This window comes from Arvicola amphibius, chromosome 3 (assembly GCF_903992535.2).
Source record: "Arvicola amphibius chromosome 3, mArvAmp1.2, whole genome shotgun sequence".
NCBI lineage: Eukaryota > Metazoa > Chordata > Mammalia > Rodentia > Cricetidae > Arvicola > Arvicola amphibius.
This window is the reverse complement of record NC_052049.1, coordinates 103,288,941-103,303,955: the sequence shown is the minus strand read 5'-3', so window position 1 is coordinate 103,303,955 and position 15,015 is coordinate 103,288,941. Positions and strand designations below refer to the sequence as shown.

General features: G+C 49.1%; 1 protein-coding gene across 2 annotated transcripts in view; it reads left to right on the top strand.

Annotated features, from left to right (window-relative positions):
- The window catches only part of St3gal4 (ST3 beta-galactoside alpha-2,3-sialyltransferase 4), a 40,582-nt gene extending 28,694 nt beyond the window's left edge, over positions 1–11,888 (top strand). For both annotated transcript variants that reach the window (XM_038323691.1, XM_038323690.1), the window contains exons 2-11: positions 4,239–4,314; positions 4,584–4,671; positions 5,076–5,156; positions 5,337–5,434; positions 5,708–5,768; positions 6,456–6,551; positions 6,655–6,844; positions 7,554–7,700; positions 10,514–10,657; positions 10,965–11,888. In XM_038323691.1, the coding sequence (XP_038179619.1) occupies positions 4,299–4,314; positions 4,584–4,671; positions 5,076–5,156; positions 5,337–5,434; positions 5,708–5,768; positions 6,456–6,551; positions 6,655–6,844; positions 7,554–7,700; positions 10,514–10,657; positions 10,965–11,051 (1,008 nt within the window). In that variant the 5' untranslated portion in view covers positions 4,239–4,298 and the 3' untranslated portion in view covers positions 11,052–11,888. The remainder of the gene's footprint in view (positions 1–4,238; positions 4,315–4,583; positions 4,672–5,075; positions 5,157–5,336; positions 5,435–5,707; positions 5,769–6,455; positions 6,552–6,654; positions 6,845–7,553; positions 7,701–10,513; positions 10,658–10,964) is intronic.
- Positions 11,889–15,015: the final 3,127 nt, after the last annotated feature.

Below are 15,015 nucleotides of genomic sequence, written 5' to 3'. Positions count from 1 at the left end.
GGGACACAAATAATCCTCTGGGCTTGGCCCAGCAAGAAAAGGAAGTAGGATGTGTACATCCTTGGTCGGGCACCTTGGAACAAACCCTAGGACTAGCCAGGCAACTTAGAACTGTTCTGGTTCTGATTTGGAACAAAGATGTTCCAGTGTAGACCTGCATTTGGGAAAGAGGCCAAAGAAGGAGTAGCCGTCTTGTTATTTGGGTTCACTCTAAGCTACTTAGCAATGACTGCCAGAGTCTCTTCCCTAAAGGTCAGTGTCAGAGTCTGGCTGAGTAGTTGTCTGTCATTTACTCTGGAACCTGTTCTATGCAGAATTTTCCATTTTGTCAACTTGCTAGAGTCACAGAGGAGGTGGCTTTGTTGTTTGCTTGTTTGCTTTCCTTTTTACTAAGGATGCTTGGCCTCTAACTAATGTGATAAAAATCATGGAGGGCCAGACCTCAACATCTGGGTATTTTAAACCCCTCAGGTGACTGCATTGTGTAGCCAGTTTTAACTGGAAAAGTTCCCCCTTAGAAAAGATCTGGAGGAAGGAAGGTAGGAGAGGAGACAGTTAAGGAAGAATCCTGATACGGAATTTTGCAACTCCAAGTGTGGTCCTAGCAGGGCCCAAGGGAGCTGGTAAGATCATAGATCCTCAGACCTCACCCATACCCCCTGGAATCAGAATGTGCTCATCAAAGGTTAAGTAGTCATCTTTGGAGGCTATCTATCCAATCCAGTGATTTTCCACTGTGACTGCACATGAGAATTACCTGCCATGTGTAAGTACATTCCAGGGCTGGGCTAGACCAGCGAACCGGAATTTCTTCATATGGGACTCAGACAAATATTCATTAAGAGTTTTAAGTGGTTTTATTTTTATGTTTATTTAGTTTGTTTTTTTTCTAGGGAGATATGGGGAAGGGGAGAGGGGAGGAAGGAAGGAGGAAGAGAGAGAGAGAACTCATGTATGGACGACAGAGGACACCTTGAAGCAGTTGGTTCTCTCCTCCTGCCATGCACATTGAACACAGGTCTCTAGGCTTGGCCACAAACACTTTTACCTGCTGGTCTGCCTTGTCCCTCCAGCAGCAGGCCATTCTCCTGTTCAGCTGTCATCCAGAACCTCTTCCCTGAGCACTGCTTCTCAAACTTAAATGTAGGCTCAGGATTCTGACTTTGTAGGTCTGCAGGGACCTAAGACTCCACTTTGCTAATACGGCTCCCTGTGTGCCCGTGTTGCTGAGCTGAGAAATGCATTTTGAGCACCAGGAATTTAGCTATTGATTTACTTCCTATGTTGACAGCTGAAGATAATGAGAGCCCGAGAAGGATGTATGATGTTCCATGGTCACCTAACATGCCATTCATTAATTTAATGCTTTTAGCTTTTAACTTTTGGTGGGAGAGAAAAATTGAGGTTTAATAAAGATACTTGAATATAATTTTTATCATGAAGGCTTAGAGAGAGGTGCTCACAAAGAAAGACACACCCCAGAGCATTGGTGTGAGTTTCTCAAAGAAGACTCATCCATTTAATGTTTTTAATTAGGTAGTTAATTTTTGAGACAGGGTCTCACTGTGTAGCCCATGGGAGGCAGCCATGCAGGTGAAGAAGCCCATGTGATGAGGAATAGCTTTGGAGGTTGTTGGGGGCAGTGAGGGAAGGAGGTTGTTGGGGGCAGTGAGGGAAGGTGTGTTCACTTTTAGGAGAGCTGTTAAGAATCAAGGGCGACTTTAACTGGAGATTTAGGACTACAAATCTCACTTTTGGCCGAGTGAGTGTGGTGGCACCTGCCTAATCTCAGGATGCAGAAAGAGGAGGAACTCAAGTTTGGGGCTAGCTTGAGCTATATACTAAGTTATAGGCCAGCCTGGGCTATAGAATCTCTCTGGGGGGGGGGGAAGAGGGAGGGGCGAGAGAGAACAACATAAAACAAAAATTATCCATTTTCCTTTTTTGTGGGGGGCGGCATCCAGGGTTTTGCAGATGGCTACTAGTAACCCTACAGAGGAATGAGGAAATATCTTGCATGGTTGGGTCTTACTTAATTCTTTGGGTTTTGTCATTGTTTTGGTTTTTGGTGGCTTTGTTTGTTGGTTTGTTTTGTTTTTTGATGTATTTTTGTTTGTTTGGTCATGGTTCTTGATCTCATAGTGGGATCTGGGGAATGTCTCCACTTGGGGTCACAGCCTTGACACCAGAATAGGCCTGCGTTGAGAATCCTAGATGTATGGTTGTGATAGACAACACTTCCTCCAGATGTTGATCCTGCCTCCAATAAATAATCCAAGATGTTTTACTTGGCCTCAGGAGAGCTCAGACTAGTGCTTTCTTTCACAGTCAGTCATGAGTCGCTTGCTCTGTAGGTGAAAATGCATGTCCATGTCCTCGGATCTATCCAAACTGATGGCAGCCCATGTCTGTGGAATGCATGTGTTCAGTGCCTGGCTCTGAGTTTTCTGTTCCTGACCATTTGAGAAACAAGACAGGATGGAAGGGACATAAGCTGAAATAAGCTGGCACTTGGCATCTGTACATCTCCCTATGGCTGTTAAGCCACATAGATCTCTTAGCAGTATGGTCCTAGAGGAGTTGGTGTAGGGTAAAGGGCCAGCCCAAGAAACCTACCCTGACTCTGAAACCAGAGCCAGTGAAAGAAATGCTTTAGCTTCAAACCCAGAACCAAAGAAATACACCCTAACCCTAAAACCAGTGCCAAAGAAACACACTTGGGCCCGAGAATCAGAACCAGTAAAAGAAATGTGCCCTAGCATCAAAACTAGAGCCTAAAAGCTAAAAAGACCAATGAAAGAAACACACTTTGACCTTTAAACCAGAGCCAAATCTGCCCCTGAGCAACTAAGCAGAAAACCAACGAATGAATCCCTGTGCAGGAAAACAAACCAATCCTTGAGCAGAAAACCAACCAATCCCTGAGCAGAGATCTAGCCAATCTGAGCTCAAGGGACTGAAATCTGACCAATCCCCACCCTGAAAATTTTCTCCCTGGAAAAACTCTGCCTCTAAGAAACCCTATAAGTCCTGTGCCTGTCGGTTCGTGGCTGCTCTTTTCCCACTCTGGTAGAAGCAGCTGCTCTCCTGGCTTCTTCTATCCCAATAAATCTCTTGAATGAGGTTTGGGTGAAGACCTTCTTTTGCCAGAGCAGAGACGGAGCAGGGCTGTAACACTTTTGCTGGGTTAGCCTTCCCCTAGCAGTGCTGAGTTGTTACAACTTCGCTGGGGAAGCCAGAGACAGCCGAGCAGGGCTGTAACACTTTGGCTGGGAAACCTTCCCCTCCCGGAGCTGAGTTGTTGCACTCTGGAGCACAGGAGTGGGGCTGTAACAACTTCACTGGGGAACTCCTCTCCTGCTGGAGCAAAGCTGGAAGCATTGGGAAACCTTTACCTAGAGCAGGGCTGTAAACTGCCACGCATTCTTCCACCCGGTCTGTAACACTCAGTATTCCTTGGCTCCCAGCTGCCAGGATCCTTTCTCATCTGACCTCCATGCTTACAGTTGGTTCATAAAACAATTTACTGCTTCCTGACCTCCTGTATTACTTTGCTGGCTTTTGCCCACTGACAAGAGAAGTAACTCAAGTAATTCCTTGTCAAGCCATGCCCTTGGGTCTCCCTGACCCTTCCCCTCCTGCATCAGACTTCCTTACTGAGTTTACCATGCATCTTAGGAGGTGAGGCCTGGGTACTCCCAGAGTCTGGAAGGGCTAGGAAGAGGGTTTCTTGAGGACTGTCATAACCCCATTCTTATTCTCAGTATCTGTCCCAGTGTGTCTGGCTGGTTGAAGTCTGCAGAGATTGCTAATGGGGCCAGAGGCAGCAGTGGCCCCAGACGAAATGAGCTTCAGCTGGTTCAAGTACCAATCAAAATCTGGCATAGTTAACCTTTGTGTCAGAAATGGTGGATGCACCTTCTTATCCCCCAAACTGATTCGTTCTGAGTCAAAATGCTGGAGAATCACACTGGAGATGGGTGTCAGTAAATCTGGCAAGGGAACTGAAAGAGGGCTGGGACCTCAGTTCCCTTTCCTGTAGCAGGGCTCCATGTAGATCCCATACATTGTGCTTTGCTAGTTGAGGAGGAAGGTCACCTGGCGCTGGCCACCCAAGGGGAGTGGCTTTGTGCTCCTGGAGGAGGAAAGGGTCAGGCAAGGGGTGTGATCTGCTCTAGTGTCTAGGTGGGGGCTGTAGGTGGAGCCTGGACTGATCACCTAGAACTCTTGTTTCCTAGGTGGCCCGAGGCAGCCGGGATGACACTTCTCCTCAGGAACCCTGCTATCTGCTGAGAAACATGACCAGCAAGTCCCGTGAGTGTTGTCCAGGGGCTCCCCCACACTGGAGGGTCCAGCAGTCATCCTTAGCAACATCTTGTGAAACCCTCAGAGTGGGTAGACTGTCACACTGGGAGCCAGGGACCCTCTCTTTCATCCTGACAGCAGAAATGCTTAGATCCCAATCCTTAGCTAGGGTCTGCTGTGCTGGGGGTGGAGGGGCCCAGGATGGGCAAAGAAGGAGGTGGCTTTGGACTGTCCCTTCCTGGCTCTGCCTCCAGCTCCTCTATGCATGTACCTTGCAGGCTGGAAGTTTCTGGCCATGTTGGCTCTGGTCCTTGTCGTGGTCATGGTGTGGTACTCCATCTCCAGAGAAGATAAGTACTTTGAACTGTGAGTACATTTTCTGTGTCCATCCATTGTTTCTTTCCAGAGACGGGCTGACACAGAGGCAGGGGGCCTAACAAGGCAGGAGACTTTTGAGACCCTTGGCCTGACCTCTCCTTTTCAGCTGCTAGCTCAGAGTCCTTCCACGAGGGTGGTGGGATGGGTGGAGTTGGGAATCCCGGTGGTTTCTGCCATCTCCCACAGACGAAATGTTAGGGCAGAAAGATCTGCACCCTCTATGGTTTGGGTTCAGAGTAGAACTTGGGCTGAGGAAATGCTAATTTTGTAGGTCCTTCTCTAGTACCGTAGGACCTCTGTGCCATCAGCGGGGAGGTAGACCCTGCCTGGGATGCTGGCCTCAGGACCTTAGTCCTTAGAAGGGGCCTCCTGACTCTTCTTTCTCTCTCCAGCTTTTATTTTCCCATCTCAGAGAAGAAAGAGCCGTGCTTCCAGGGTGAGGCAGAGAGGCAGGCCTCTAAGATTTTTGGCAAGTAAGTACCTGGTGACGGAACAGGGCATGGGAAGTGCAGGATTGAGGATGTTTTGGCTCGTTGCTAACTGGCTGGAGGGTGGGTGAAGCTGGAAGAAGGACAAAAGCCATATAATAATTACATATAATAGTTAATCTTGTTCAATCAAATTAATCTTTTTATCACCCCTGCTCTCTATAGCCATTCTAGGGAACAGCCCATCTTCCTGCAGCTGAAGGATTATTTCTGGGTAAAGACGCCATCTGCCTATGAATTGCCCTTTGGTACCAAAGGGAGTGGTAAGTTATTGGTCAGTTTGGTGGATAGTAGCTCATTACCTTTGAGTTTCTATGGGACCAAAGGAAGTGGTAAACTAATAAGTTGCCCTACTCATGCCCTGTTCATGTGAATATCACTGTTGGACATTCCTAGCCCCTGGCTCCATGTCTGGGTTCTTTTGCCGAGACCCGGGTACCTATGTCAAGGAGAGAAAATCTGGGAAGTAGAGTGGAAGTAGCCTTTAGAATGCTGATGACCATAGTCTCCGTTTCTTCTGTTCATTCTTTTTGTAGAAGACCTTCTTCTCCGGGTGTTGGCCATTACTAGCTATGCCATACCTGACAGCATACAGAGGTAAGGAAGTAGTATTCTCCTCGTAGTCTGGGCACGTTCACCTTTCCCTGCTCCGGTGTGAAATCATCTTGGCTAGTGCCATGCCAACCAGCCTTTGGTCACTGGTTCACTGTGACTAATTTGACCCTCCCTAGCCTGCCTGTCTCCAGAAGCTATAGGTACTCTAAAACCACAGCAACCTAGCCTGAGCATCTAGATGCCAGAGTAGGCGGAAGCTGCTAAGGGTATTACCATGGCAACAGACAGACCTGGGCAATAGGCAAGGGAGCTGTGTCCTAGGGTTTCTCCTCCCCTCCCTTCTCTCTGGTCTTCCTTTTCATTTTTGCCTTTTTATGTAGCACAGGATGGATTTGAATACTGCACTTTCCTTCTGGCACTTCCTAAGTGCTGAGATGACAGGTCTGTGCCACCTTACCCAGATCTGGTCCTGGGGTTTCTTGTTGTACTCCTGTATGCCTTCCCTCCTCTCATTAGCTCGTTGCCATGGTTGGCTTGTTTGTATTTCACCTTGAGGCCCAGGACTTCAAGGTCAGTAGGACCATTAGCAGGACCATTTAGCATGTCTGATTCATGCAGATCAGGGGCTGAGGACTGACCCGAGGTGACCCCCAGGCAGATCCAGAGCCCTGAGAGTTCTGCAGAGCAGGGGGCCACTTCTGGGTTTGACGCCTCCTCTTCCCGCTGCAGCCTTGAGTGTCGTCGCTGTGTTGTGGTGGGAAATGGGCACCGATTGCGGAACAGCTCACTGGGAAGTGTCATCAACAAGTACGATGTGGTAATCAGGTGTGTGACCGTCCCTCCTTCTTTTTGGGTTCTGGATGTCCCAAACAAGGGGCTCCCCAAAAGCCTGACATCTCTAGTAATGGATCTTCTTTCCCTGGCCCAGATTAAACAATGCTCCCGTGGCTGGTTACGAGGGAGATGTGGGCTCCAAGACCACCATACGTCTCTTCTACCCTGAGTCGGCCCACTTCGACCCCAAAATAGAAAACAACCCAGACACGCTCTTGGTCCTGGTAGCTTTCAAGGCAATGGACTTCCACTGGATTGAGACCATCTTGAGTGATAAGAAGCGGGTACATTGGGACAGATGGGGAAAAGATACGGTTTGGGGTACGTTATCCTATCAGGGCCTCATGTCCCACAGAGTGCTGGGTGATGATCCTCAAAAGCTGGTGAAAGGACAGGGTGAATCAGGCTCTTGACAGCCGGAGCCTTGGGCTTCTTGCCAAGGGAATTGTTTTGTAGGGCTGCTGATAACGCTGCCCTGCATTATACCTCAAGAGCCTGTAGGAGTTGGGGCGGCAGCCAGAGGCCCTCTGGGCTTGAGGGTCGCCTGGAAGAGGAGCACGGTCAGGATGTGTGAGAAGCCCGGGAACAGGGGAGCTGTTTCACAGTTACCTTGGAAGTCAACATTTTTGTGCATTTCCTGATGGTCCCCAAGTGAGGCCCACTCCCTCACTTGGCCGTCTGGCTGAAGACTGAACTGTCTGATCTGGCATTTTTGCCCAGTATGTAGACAGTCTGAGGCGCAGGCCCCTTCTTGTCCTCATATCTCTGAAACAGGTAGTGATCAGACCCCACACTCTCCACATGGTATTACCCTTCCTTCCTGGTCTCTCATCCCTGGCACAAGTCTTACCTCAGTTCTGAGGAACCTGCACGCCTGAGGTGTCAACCTTGACGTGGGCCCCCGTCCTCTGCCTGAAGAGCACCAGCTGGGTTAGAACTGAGAAACAGCTCTTTACCTAATTTCATCTCTCCCTTCTGACCCTGCGCCCGTAGGTACGAAAAGGTTTCTGGAAACAGCCACCCCTCATCTGGGACGTCAACCCCAAACAGGTTCGGATTCTCAACCCCTTCTTTATGGAGATTGCAGCAGACAAGCTCCTGAGCCTGCCTATACAGCAACAGGCACGGAAGGTCAAGCAGGTGAGAGAAACTGGAAGACCAGGCTAGGAGGAGACTGGGGACATGGGTGGAAAGTGAGGAGGAGCTCGGGAGGGAGGAACGGTCATGGGTGCAGCTGGCGTGTGACCTTTGCAGATAGATTTCATAGCGAGATGCCCTGAAGGACAGTGTGTACTCTGGAGAATTGGGGCACCCTGAAAGGAGGAGTAGAGAAAATTCTGGAGTGGACCTGGGCTCTGGACTTTAAGATGCCTTTGGCAGGTTCTGGTCAGAATCTGCACGCTGGGAGCTGCTGGCATCCTCACTCACTGGCCCTATCTCTGAGAACAGCTTGAGTCAGTGTAGTTACTGTTGACTCTTGGCCTGCAGTCTTATCTTGGAACACACTGACCTGATGGACTGAGAGGAGACTGAGCTTCAGCAGTCTGTCTTGAGTGTCATGGGGGTGCTGATCCGGTTGTGGGAGTTGTCACAGCTTTGATTTCAGCACTCTGTTTCCTGGTAGTTCACAGCTGGCAGGGTTTACCCCTTACTGTAGCTGTACAGACAATATTTCCATGTCTTTCTCATGGGGGCATGTGAGACAGCAGGAGGTCACCAGCAGGCAGTGCCAGGAATATTTCACTTGCTGTGGTTATCAGGCAGGTCTAGTACTGGGAGATTTCAATTGCTTATCTGCATGGTGAGGATAATATCTGCGCTGACCTCTGAAGTCTATGGCAGGACTTAAGATAATAAAGTTGGAACACAGTGGCTGCTCTATCAGTATTTGCCCCTTGCTGTTTTGTTAGTTTTCTTGAGACAGACTAGCCTCAAAATCATGGTAATCATCCCAAGTGCTGGGATTACAAGTATGAGCCACTATACCCAGCTAATATTAGCCAAATTATAAATAAATGCCTATTCTTGACTATCTATGCTATTCAGCATCACGCATTGGATGCCTGCAGACTGGTTGTCTAGTGGTGAGCCTGAGCTCACATGCTTGGAGGATAAGCTGTGCCCCCTGCTCTAAAGAGATGGTGTGTAGCAGAATAAGCAGTTCTAGGTTGCCTGCTTGGAGGAATGGGCAGTTGTGCTATACTTATTTAATACAGAGAATGCCAGGAGGAGGGGCAGCGTGATTGATGGCAATACGGAGCAGAGCTGGTGAGGAAATGATGGCCATGTGATTCTGCAGGACCACAAACTGGATGAGAGAGCACAGGGTGCTTACAGTGGCAGGGGTGGCCAGGTGTGGTAGTAGACGCCTGTAATCCCAGCCCTTGAGAGGTAGAGGTAGGATTTCAAACTTAGCTTCATCTGAATAGTAAGTTCAAAGCCAGCCAGGGCTACATGAGATCCTGTCATAAAAGACAACAAGGGTGAAAAAGAAGGCTTACTAAGAAGCAGTGTGGGGGCAAAGATAATGGAAAGAGATGCTGGAAGACAATTGACTTTAAGAGGCCTGATGGCGTCCAGGAATTGACTCTCGGGGAGCATGGACAGTGGAATGGTCTATGAAGCTGGCTGTCAGAGTTTAGCAGGGCGTGCTTTCTGAAGTCCTAATATTAGGTTGACCATTGCTGTGGATAAACTGGGGATGAAGGGAATGGGATCCTCACAGCAGCCCTAAGGTGGGCAGGCAGGCAAGGTATTGTTGACCGTGCTTCACACAGGGCAATATCATCCCATGAAAGATCACACAGCCACGAGTGTCGAACCATCAGGCCCCAGGAGGAGGGCAGATCCGTTTTCTCTTCCCCTCTTTGAATAAGTTGTTTACAAGCTCCAGTTTCCTCATTTATAAAATGAGGCTGATAATGGTGTCTGTGCACATGTGTTTGGAAGGGGACTGAAGGCGACTGTGTACTATGTTTACTATGATACTATGATACTATGTTTACACTCAGCATGATGCTTGACACATAGTAAGCACTCAAGCAACAGATTTGATTGTGGTGATTGTCACTGTTGTCATCCTGACTGCCATGATCCTCCCCGGAGACCCAGATCTGTGGAGTTGTGTTACCTATTATGCTACTGTGATATCAGCAACTTTCAAATGGAAAGATTGATTTTGCTCATGCTCTCAGAGGTTTTAGTGAGTCATGGCAGGAGGACATGGTAGAACGGAGCATTCACATGTGGCAGAAGAGAAAGGAAGCAGGGAGAAAATACCTTCAGGTCCCTTACCTATGACATGGTGCCACCCACCTTTGGGGTGGGTCTTCACACTTTAGTTAATCCTTCTGTCCTTCACAGATGCCCCTAGAAGTGTACTATAGTAATTTCCTAGGTACGTCTCAGTCTAAGCAGTCTTTTGACAAGATAACCACAGCAGCCACTAGACACATAACAATTTAAATTTAAAACTTAGGAGCCCCGGAGGTAGCTTAACAGTTCAGGACACTCGCTGCTTCTGCAGAGGTTTAGTTACATGCACCCTCTTTGAGCAGTTCACCAGCACCTGGAACTCTAGTTCCAGGGAACCCAGTGCCTTCTTCTGGCCCATGTCTACAAGCACATGGTGCACATAGCTCAAGCAGGTGCATACACATAAAAATAATGAATAGTTAAATCTCTAAAATTAAACCTTAATAAGCAGGGGTGCAGATACTTGCCTAGAATGCATGAGGCCAAGATTCTGACTCCTGCATGGCACAAAGTTTAGAATTTCATAGAGTAGTAAATCACTTCCTCGACTGCATTCGCTCCACCCAGATGCTCAGTTGGTTAGCTGTTGCCTTGGTGGACAGCTATGGGAAAGGATCTGAGCCTGAGTGTGTGTGAGGTGGGTGGTGGAGGAGGAGGGGATTGGGGCTCCTTCAAATGCTCTCCTGCTCTGTTTCTAGAAGCCAACTACAGGTCTGCTAGCCATCACCTTGGCCCTACACCTCTGCGACTTAGTGCACATCGCTGGCTTTGGCTACCCTGATGCCTACAACAAGAAGCAGACCATCCACTACTATGAACAGATCACACTTAAGTCTATGGCGGTGAGCAGCCCTGCTGGGAGCCCAGTGAGCTAGGGGATGGCACAGCTAGCAGAATGCTGGGTGAGGGGACGGCGCGGGGACAGAGAGTGGTTCAGGATATGGTCATTTGTTGTCAGACTGGGACCTAGGCATCTGGACACCCCAGCTTGCACCCTCCTCATTCGCCATATGATTTCTGTCTCCTTTCTGAGAGCCACGTAAGGAAGAAAACTCCCAAGAAGTGAGGGATCAGGGAAAGGGGGAGGAGACCTTTCTGAAGACAGAGCTACCTGGGGCCTCTCACTTACTTCCTTGGCTGTCTCCACAGGGTTCAGGGCACAATGTCTCCCAAGAGGCCCTAGCCATCAAGCGGATGCTGGAGATGGGAGCTGTCAAGAACCTCACGTACTTCTGACTTGGATGAGAGCTGTCACACGTCAGTTCCCAGCTTTGCCATCTGAATGGCCCCTGTCTACGACTTTGGGGTGCCTGGTGCCAGCACAACTCACTTGAACTCACCCTCAGTGGAGAGGGTGTTCTGGGACGGGCCAGGTCTCAGGAGAGGCTATGTCTCTGATTACTCTGGTGGAGTCTAAGTCCAGACAGGGTGGACACACTGAGACCACAGGAACCTGGCCAAGGGTGGGGGACTTGCTGCTGTTGCACGCCCTCTCCGCCAGCACAAAGAGGTTTGGTTTTCTGGGGTTCTTTTTTTTTTTTTGGGTTTTGTTTGTCTATTTGTCCTTTTTGTTTAGTTTTTTGTTATTGCTGTTTTTTTGTTTGTTTTGTTTTTGAGACAGGGTTTGACTGTGTAGCCCTGGCTTTCCTGGAACTCATTGTGTAGACCAGGTTGGCCTTGAACTCACAGAGATTCACCTGCCTCTGCCTCCCAAGTGTTGGGGGATTAAAGGTGTGTGCCAACACGCCTGGCCCCAGCAACAAGAGATTATTTAACATACTATTTAATGAAGAGGTAGAAAAATGCTGTGGGCTGGTCCCATGGCATTCACGAAAGGGACACAATGCAGTGTTCTGCCCACTTTTTAGTAAAATTGGCCTGTTAAGGCCCTGACCTAGAGCTGACCTCCCAGGAGGATGGAGGCATCAAGAGTGGGAGGGTTTCCTCCAGAGGGGTTGCTACCTCCCAGCAGGCATGGGAAGGGCATTGACAAGGGGCCTCCACCTAGAAGGGGCTTCACCTGGAAAAGAGATTACAAAGGACCATTAAAATATTTTTTTTCCTAAAATGGAAGCACTTGTGAGGCTCTGTGTCTTTCTAGGCTGGGGAGAATATTTCTGGGAGTGTGATATTGTACAGACCTAAGATTATAGTAGGACACAGTCATTTTGGCAAATAATTTTTTTTATTAAGATGGTGCCCAGGTGAGCATGACCACCCTGGCAGAGTGGCTACCAATGCCCAGATCAGCCCTATCTTCAGACACCTAACCTGGCTGGCATCTTGACTGAAGAAGGGAGGAAAGGCGAAGGGTGCCAGATGGAAGTGGCAGCACCCTTTGGTCATCCCTCTGGCTGGGAATTGCATGTTTTAAGGGGACAGTGGGGATCCTATGAGTGAAGATGTATAGTTTGCTAAGGTCGGATTGAGCAGGGCTGGAGGACCGCAATGGAGGGATTTGGCAAGTCCTGTCAACTAGTTACTGGTTCAGGGAATGAGACTGTTTCTTTCCCAGGTCCCTTGAATCTTCAGCCCTGCCATTTGCTTGGCTCCCTGGCCTTTGTTCTGCACCTTCCAGGCCCTGCTCTACTGCCAGTTGGGCCTGCTGCCACCCCCACAGCTGTTCCTTTACATCTGGGGCCAGGAGGGAGTGTTGGAACTGCCCCTAGGGGCTGGAACTCCCAGCTGTCTTCCTGGCTTTCTCAGAAAGATCTGCAGCCTTGAGGTTTTGAGACAAGCCAAGCAGGGACGGGATAGATACAGAATGGCTTGGGAGGGAATGAGGAGGATGACACCCACTGGAGCAGGACAGAGAACAGTCACCCTCAGCCAGCAGAGCACCCCTGGGGGACAGCTCAAGTAGAGCTGTGTGTGGTCTGAGGGGGTTCTGAAAAGCAGCTAGGCCATAGTGTCTGAAGCCCCCTCGTTTCTCTACCCACTGGAACAAGCTGTCTTACATACAGGCTTTGTCCCGGGAAGACTTTGTAGGGGTTTGTGAGTGCCTCTAGGCACCTAAGCGTTGCTTATCCCAAAAAGGGAGTGTCTGTTTCTCTATCCAAGGCTTTTGCAAGTGACTGTCTGCACACACGATCCAGCTGCCCTGGACCGAGGCCACTGTCTGATACTGAACGTGCCTCAACTTGAGCCAGAAGCCAACACACTGGGTCACACTGCCCCTCCCAACTCCACAAGTTCACATCCATGGGGGAGTTTATAGTCATGACAGCGAGACCCTCACGATCGCATATATAGCAAAGTGTATCTGGGCACCCACCCAGACCATTCTGGGGGTGGGGATGGGCCTAGCTCTCTCCAAACTCTGCAAGCTGAGGCAATACCCTGCCAGGGTCAGGCCTGGGAGTGGAGCTTTGATGTGGAGTTGTTGGATAGGGTTCCTTGGTGTTCTGGGAAAGATGTTTTCAGCCCAACTTATGTGAATGGATTTTCTGCCAGCTTGCCTGGTACTGATTAAACCATGCCCTGAAAAGACAGCAGGAGGGGAAAGAAAGAATGGTGGGAGCACAACTGAGTTTACATCAGGTTGGGCCGGGTAGCTCCTGGCTCTCACGCTGCTGGGTGTGAGACTCAGGATCAAATTCTAACAACCATCCAGATCTACTGCTCTAAAGTCTAGACTCTAGGAAGATCTCATGGGCCTCTTTTCAACCCTCCCGTCTGGTTTGCAATAAAACCCATCCTAATCCCCGGTGCCCTTGAGTGGTGTTAAATTAGGCACACGCGCAGGTTCCGTCCCAGGAGGGGTGGGGGTGGCAGCCTAACTGCCCCGAGTCTGTCTAAACCTCGTCGGCTGGGCGGGGCCATCGGGTTTATTTTGCCGGCATTTGGACGGCTTGCGGGTCTCTGCCCTAGTCTGCTGCATAGGGCTGAGCCCTGGGTCTCCGGGTTCTCGGGAAGTGGGGAGTCGGAGTGTAATCGCTGCTCGGAACTCTGCCACGCCCCACAAGGCCTGAGAGAACAGACGGACTGCGGGGGGGGGAGCCAAAGAAGTCTTCACCACTACGTTGGATTCTACTAACCAAGTTCTCCTTCAGGGTGGGTTGTGGAGGGGGAACGAAAGGAAGGTCTCCCAGCTTGAGACCACCGTCCTGGGCAACACAGAGTATAGGGCTTTCATCTAACATTTAAATGATGTCATAATTTCAAATACTTCAGGGTGTTGTTGGGTTTTTGTATTTTTAAAAAATTTGTCTTATTTTAAATTTATCTGTCCGAATGGTATGTACATATGCGGTCAGAAGCGATGGTTCCCTCTGGAGCTGAAGTTAAATGCGGTTGCGAGCTGCCCATCGTGGATCCTTGGAACAGAATTCTGGTCGTCTGGCCCTACATGCTCTTAACCGCTGAGCCATCTTTTCAGCCCCTCCACTTGAGGTTTTGATTTACACTTTCAGAGGACATAAGTATATATCCCATTGCTTTCCTCCCGAGACTGTCTAGTCTACAAAAAGTTTGAGCCTGGAAACAATGCTGTCTGCGAGACAGTTAAGTGTAGTGTGCACACAAAAAACAACCCCTCCCTGCTGTGTCATTTAATTAGCCCAGGAAACCTCTGCTTCTCCATCTGGAAAATACCGATTGCCCATTCCTGTCTCACAAGGAAGTCCTAGGGACCTAATGGGAACATGCTTGTAACAACGTTGTGTGGACCATAAAGTGGGTTACAAATCACTGGATTTTAAAGCAGCCTTGTGTAATGGGAAATGCTGGAGAGCGTGTGTAACCAGGGGGCTAAATCTGTGTGGCCAAGTACTGCGTTAAACCCCTTGGTAAGAAATTGAATTGAATTGAATCATACCCACACAGTAAGTGTGTCAGTAAGATGAAAGAAATGAAGGTTTTGCACAATCAGTGGACTGAGTTCAAACTCCCTTGCTAACCGTGGTTTTCAAGTTACAGTCTGACACCTCTAGGGATTCTTGGAGAAAAGTCACTCGGTTTTAGTGGTATGTGGAATGTAACAGTAGCTTCCTTAAAACATAGTTGAGGAGCACAACTTCATAGTTGATGTGTGCGCCTCTAAGCCATCTGATGTTTTTGTAATCTTTTTTTTATTTATTTTTTTTTTTTTTGGTTTTTCGAGACAGGGTTTCCCTGTAGTTTCTAGAGCCTGTCCTGGAACTAGCTCTTGTAGACCAGGCTGGCCTCGAACTCAGAGATCCGCCTGCCTCTGCCTCCCGAG